General features: G+C 36.4%; 1 protein-coding gene across 1 annotated transcript in view; it reads left to right on the forward strand.

Annotated features, from left to right (window-relative positions):
• Nucleotides 1-7,136, forward strand: part of SNX4 (sorting nexin 4) — a 60,312-nt gene that overhangs the window by 42,135 nt on the left and 11,041 nt on the right. The window contains exon 8 of the mRNA XM_008577452.1: nucleotides 3,930-3,995. Within this exon, the coding sequence (XP_008575674.1) occupies nucleotides 3,930-3,995 (66 nt within the window). The remainder of the gene's footprint in view (nucleotides 1-3,929; nucleotides 3,996-7,136) is intronic.

A 7,136-nucleotide genomic window follows, 5' to 3' on the forward strand; every position in this document is an offset into this window, starting at 1 on the left:
GAGGCGCGGGAGCAGCACCGAGGGTTGTGATCCTGTTGCCGGTCCCGGTCCGGTACGGGGGTGACACTGAGGGTTGCGATCCGTTGCCGGACACGGAAAAAGACAAAAGACAAAAAATAGTAATAATAATAATAATAATAATAATCTTTTTTTAAAAAGTATTAATAACTTCACATCTTTGCCCAAACTTATCTTTACCAGTCTGATGGTGACAAGTGGTTTCTCCTTGTAGTTGTAATTTACATTTTTCTAATTATGAATAAAGTCAAACATTTTTTCTTATGATTAACAGCTACTTTTCCTATTTCATGAGCTGCCCTTTTATTCTATTGGGCTTGTTTCTTATTGATTTGTAGAAGTGTGTTATCTTTAAGGAAAACTAGATCTTTGTTAAATGAATTGCAAATTTTTTTCCAGTTCATCATGTACCTTTTGACTTGTGGTGGCTTTGACATATAGAAATACTCTATTTGTTAAATTCAATTACATATGTGATTAGTTTCTCTCTTTTTAAAAATAATAGCCTCTGATTTTTGTGTGTATATTAGTAACGCCTTCCCCACTTTGTATTATAGAAATTTTTTTTCTCATTTCTTCTACATATTTTTGTGGTTTTATAAATTTTTGATTCATCTGGAATTTATTTGAATGTAAGATGTAAAATATGGATCCAAATTTATTTAATTCATTTGCTAGAGTAACAGTTTATACGTATGTCTTTGGTTGATCAATACATTTAAATTAAATCCAGGTTGGGACAGTAACAGGATTAATATGACTGTTTTTAATGAAGAGAAGCTATTGAAACTGTAAAAATGTAAATTCTTAATAACTAGGACAGGAATACAAGGGGTCTTCAAAAAGTCTTTGTATTAAAAAGATTTGTATTATCTTTTAATTCCATTTGTATTATCTTTTAATTCCATTTTTCCACAAACTTTCTGAAGTACCCTCGTATGTGAAAATATATGGCCAAACATTAAAGGAATAGCATAATGGGAAGAAAGACAAATAGTATCCAACTTTTTGAAGTCTACCCTGTGCTGTTTGACTTATCTTCAATTGCTTTTAGGTTTATGCACATGAATCAGCCCCGATTTTTAGAACATTACCCAAACTGAAACCCCAATTAAGCTTGGGAACAATGCTCATTTAAAAATGTACATAAATCAAATATTCTCAAAGGTAGCACATTTATTGTAATTAATAAATGAACTTATATTGGTTTGAGAGGCAAGTAGATAAAAGATCAACTGGTTGAATCAAATTATAAAGAAATTTATTTGCGTTAGTGTCCCATGATAAATATTGTGTAGATTTGTCTTTTTGCCAGCTCAGTAAATTTATGGAAAACAGCTTTATATATAAAACATCTCATGAAAAGTGAACTAGGGAGACCAGAGGTGGTCGAGGTAATTCAAACAGGTGATGAAGAGCCTAAACCAGAGCAATTGCCAGTGAAGAATGTTAAGGAAGTATAAATGATAGCACTTACCAATGAGTTCTTTTAGTCATTCAGCACATAGTTACTAAGCTCCTGCTACCATAGCAGGCGCTAAGGATGCCAAGATTTAATTTGAGGACAGCTGAGTGTCTAGGAGGATTGTGATAGAGAATATATAGGAGAAATAGCAAAGTTGAGGGGTGAGTTAAAGGGTACTGTTTTGGATAGATTGTATTTGAATTAAAGATTTCTGATAAGCAGTTGGAAATTTGGATCAGGAATTTAAGAAGCTGGTGAGAATATGAGTTGAATATACAAGATGTGTCCTTACAGAATGATTTTTGAAAAAGTAGGGTTAAGTGGTAATGTTAGAGGATTAAAGCAAGTCTATGAGAGACTCAAGGACCAAACCTTGGGGAATACCTGTGTTCTGGGATCAGGCAAAGCAAAAGATCCAGTAAGGTAGATACCAGGAAATTGATGAGGAACCTGGAGTGTGCAGTGTTAAATAGGTGAGGAGAACACTTGAAGAAGTTGGAATTATACTAAAGGAATTGAGTCTGATGAGAAGGGGGGTAATGGGTGAGTAAATCTTTATTGTAAATTTGGAGAGCAATTTAGTTTGAGTGATATAATGTTATATTGCACAGGTCCTGGGATGAGAGGAAAGGATTAAGGAAGGAAAGATAACAAGTTATTGATTAGTCTTTTAAGAAAGTCCCTGAGGAGATGAAAGGTAAACGCATAGTTATTTTTGAAGGGGAGTAGGACCTGTTTTTGCTAGGGGTCAGGGTCAGGGTTGTGGAGCAGAGGTAAGAAGGTGGGTGGGAGAGAAGATACAGAACGTTCAGAACTATCTTAAAGCAGAGGAGAGGTACGTTAGGAGGCAACAGCAGCTGGCCTGTGTCTTAGTAAAGTAGGGATCTCTGCTGAGAACAAGTTGGTTAGTTATGTGGTTGGGGGGCTTGCAGGGAATGATATAAGGCAGTTTGTCTCGTACTAATGAAGAGAATTCTTAAACTGCACAGCCTCCTTTATCTCCCCTCATGAGTTCCACAAGAAATTGGCTGGAAGCAGCTGTGACAAGTGCAAGATTTCTTTGAAGGCTTGAGTTCTCTCAGTTGCATTTCATTCTATAGAATATACATGGTTGTTTTAATATTTATAAAAAAGGTTTTTTCTCCTCTAATATTAAAGCAAAATTTCTTCTTCAGATAAATTGTGCCATGTTAATCATATGGCTTCACATACCCATGATTAGATATCTAGGTTTGAGAAGCACTGATGAGGGCATGAACTAGGACTGTGAAGAAGGATTGCTGTCCAGAGCCAATTGTCGGGGGTTTTTTGCTTTCCACCTTTTGAATGCTACCAACCTATAAGAGTAATGAAAAAATTCAAAAGTATAGGGACTATGTAATTGGGAAAAAGCTTAATTTGTTCTTATTCTTTGGTTTGAAATTTGAGAGAGGGAGAAATATAAAGCTGGTTTCATCAGCTTTGTTTCTTAAATTTTTTCAATATATTCCTCAGGCAGTTTTTGTAAAATTATGGCTTGTTGCTAAATTGGAGATTGGAATGAGAGAATGGACTAAGAAAAAATACTGAGCTATGAGAGGAAAAGGATCATCTGAAGTGGTAAAGACAGATGAAGAGACAACCATATAAGTAAGAAATGAGCAGGAATTGGACTCATAGAAGAAACTGAAGATTTTGTAGTGTGTTCATATCACATGTTGCTGTGAATGTTTTTTGCGTTGTTGTTTATTTGTTCGTTTGTTTTAAGTAGAGGAGTTCACTTTGTGCTCTCCTTGAATTCCTCGTTTTTTTGCAGCCTCTTTCCCCTGTTATGGCACCTGACCTAATTTAGAGTAGGCCAAAAGGCCACTTCCCTTGTGGGACTTGTCTCTGTTTTCTTTCATATCCACTTGTCCAGAAATGGATCAAATACATAGGTGGGGCGCACCGAGCAAAAGACTTAGAAAAGAGTGTGAGAGTTTTAAGTGCCAGTAACTATGCATTTGCAGCTAATGAAAGCTGTCAGGATACTCATCTTAATTCATAGATTGTGAGTGCATATGGAAGCAACCAAGAGAAAGCCTCTCCAAGATTCAGTGTTACAGTTCCTTTCAGGGGATTCCTGGAAAATACACAAGCATCTTTGAATCACAGAAAATAAATTCAGCTAGCTAGAATTTAAAAGCTAGGTAGAAGGGCTGGCCCGTGGCTCACTCGGGAAAGTGTGGTGCTGAGAACACCAAGGCCCCGGGTTGAGATCCCTATATAGGGATGGCCGGTTGGTTCACTGGCTGATCGTGGTGCTGACAACACCAAGCCAAGGGTTAAGATTCCCCTCACCGGCCATCTTTGTAGATAAATAAATAAATAAATGAGTGAATAAATGCTAGAAAAGAATTTTTAAGAGATTCCATTTAATAATATTCCATATCTCTAATTCATGATGCTTTTGGTTTTCTCTTCCTAGTGAATGGAGTGCTATAGAAAAAGAAATGGGTGATGGACTGCAGAGTGCTGGTCATCATATGGACGTGTAAGTACCTCAAGAGCCCAATGTAAAACCTCAGGTGGGGCCAAGCCCGTCGCGCACTCGGGAGAGTGTGGCACTGGGAGCGCAGCAGCACTCCCGCCGCGGGTTTGGATCCTATATAGGGATGACCGGTGTGCTCACAGCGCTCACTGGCTGAGCGCAGTGCGGCCAGTCTCAAAAAGGACCAAAAAAAAAAAAACCTCAGGTGAAGTTCAGTGGTGAAGTGTTAGTAACTCTTCTATTCTGTTTTTTTCTAATTCACTGGCATTTATATTATGATTTGTGTGTATAGACCTGTCTTAGATTTATTTCAGGAGTGCAAGTTTAGTTTAACATTCAAAAATTAGTCTAAATCGTACATGAACAAAATAAAGATGAAAACCTATATGTTCATTTCAATGCATGTAGAAAAAGCACTTGACAAATTTCAACACCCAAAGTAAAAATTTTCGTCAAACTAGGAATAAAAGGGAATTTTCTCAGTACAGCCAATATTGTGCTTATTAGTGAAGTATTGATGCTTTCTGCTAAGGTCAAGAGCAAGGCAAGGTTGTCAGCTCTTACCATTACTGGTAAACATTGTACTGGAGATCCTTACTCAGTGTAGAGAGGCAAGAAAATTAAATAAGAGGCATAAATATTAGAAGGAAAGTAAAACTGTCTTTATTTGCAGTTGACAGATCTTTTACATAGAAAATCATAAGGAATCAATTAAAAATATTGTAGAATTAACAACTGAATTTAATGAGTGTGCAGGATATAAGATTAATATATAAAAATTAAGTATTTTTACATACTAGCAACAATTGGTAAATAAAAATTTTAAAACAATGTTATTTATGATAGCATTAAAACGTAATTCTTAGGGGGTCTGGCTTGTTATTTGGTTGGAGCATGGTGCAGATAACACCAAGGTCCACAGTTCAATCCCTGTACTGGCCAGCCACCAAAAACAAAAACACATAATTCTTAGGGATTAATTTAATGAAAGATGTGGAAGACCTCTACACTGACTACACTGAAAACTATGTAAAACATTGCTGAGAGAATTTAAAGACCTGAATAAATGGAGAGATAAACCATGTTCATGTATTGGAAGACTCAATATTGTTAAGATATTCATTCTCCAAATCAAAATTCCAGTGACTTTTTTATTGAAACTGATAAGCTGATTCTAAAACTTATATGGAAATTCGAAGGACCTGAAACAGTCAAAACAATCTTGACAAAGAACAAAGCTGGAATATACAAGCTGCTTTGAAGAGTTAGTAAAGCTATAGTTATAAAGATGGTGAGGCATTCGCATAAAGATAAACAGATCAATGGAAGAGAATAGAGTCCAGAAATAGACCCACACTTCTGTAGTCCATTTCAACAAATAGTATTGGAATAACTGGATGTTTACATGGGAAAAAAATGAACCTGAGCCATATCTTATACATGACAGAAAAATTAATTCAATTTGGATCATATACATGAGCATAAAAGCTAAAATTACAGCTTTTAGTAGAAAATGTAGGAGAACATTGTTGCAACCTTTAATCAGGGTAATAATCCTTTAATCAGGGTAAGCAAAGATTGCTTAAAGAGGACATGAAAAGAAAAAAAATTTTTTTAATCGCAAATTGGTCTTCATCAAAATTAAAAATTTTTTGTTATAAAAGAGACACCATTGAGGAAAGGAAGAATGGGAAGTTAATGTCAAATGGGTACAGAGTTTCAGTTGGAGAAGACAAAAAAGTTCTGGAGAGGGATATCAGAAGTGGTTACACAACAATGTGAATGTACTTAAGGCCACTGAACTGTACACTTAAAAATTGTTAAAGTAGATTTTATATGATGTATATTTTACTACCAGAAAACAAAACAAAGCACCATTAAGGTAATGAAGAGGCAAACCAGAGACTGGGAGCAAATAAGATAAAAACTAGATCTTAAATATTCTTAACACAAAAACATGATAAGTATGTTAGATGATGGGCATGTTTCAATTTCATGATGTATACACATATCAAAACATCACATTGTGCACTGTAAAAAAAGAAAAACATTTATTTTATCTAAATATTACTTTTCTTTAGGCCATGTTCAAATGAAGTGGCTATTTTTCCAACCAATTAGTTTAACCTAAGTCTTCCTGCATTCTGTTAATTTAGCATTTCAGTATTTGCAAGAATTTAGGGTCATCCCTTCAGTTAATTTATTAAAGTGTTAAATAAAGTTATTCTCAGTGCTGATACCTGTAACATTTACATTTTTCTACCCAAGCATGTGCCAGTTTATCCCTACACTGTTTTCTCATCTTCAAACCATCAGCCCTGCGGCTCCTCTTTTTTCATTTTTCTCAACATTAACTCTTCTAGAATTATAGATTTATGAGCTGATGGCAGATTTTCCTATTCTTACAGTGATTCTCAAGACTTTTTAGGGCCGGCCCGGTGGCGCACTGCTATGATGCGCCGCTTGGGAGTGTGGTGGCGCTCCCGCCGAGGGTTCGGATCCCACATACAGACCGGCCGCTCACTGGCTGAGCGAGGTGCAGGCGCAACACTGAGGGTTGCAATCCCGTTGCCGGTCCCGGTCCGGTCTGGGGGCGACACTGAGGGTTGCGATCCGATGCCGGACACGGAAAAAGACAAAAAAAAAAAAGATGCTGACATGTGTTTGTAGGATTTGGAGAAGCAAGTTGGAGAACCATCATATTTCTGTACAAGTAAAGACTCAGGTGCAGGAATGAGAGTGGCCTGTCAGTGAGGGCGTTGTCCTAATCAAAGCAAGGGTTGCAAAAAAAGATCTTCTGTCGTGAGTGGCACATGTAGAGCAACCTGATTGCTCTTCGTGCGGAATTGACATCAAAGCAAGGGTTGCTATTGAGAATTAGTGTAAAGTAAGTCTTCTAAAATCCTCTGTAATCTTTATTTACTCCGTTTTTCCTTTTGTAGCTTTTTGGTGTTACTATTAATGGTTGCTACCAAGAACATGTGTGTACCAATTATATCAAACTCTTATTCTTTCTACAGATAGCCCTTTAATAATATTTTTGAACAAGAGATTGATTGTTTTACAATGTAGCTTAAGCTCCCATCTTTTTTTTTTTTTTTCCTTTTTGTCTCTTTTTTTGTGACCGGCAACGGATCGCAACCC

This window comes from Galeopterus variegatus, unplaced genomic scaffold, assembly GCF_000696425.1.
Source record: "Galeopterus variegatus unplaced genomic scaffold, G_variegatus-3.0.2 Scaffold1514, whole genome shotgun sequence".
Lineage (NCBI taxonomy): Eukaryota > Metazoa > Chordata > Mammalia > Dermoptera > Cynocephalidae > Galeopterus > Galeopterus variegatus.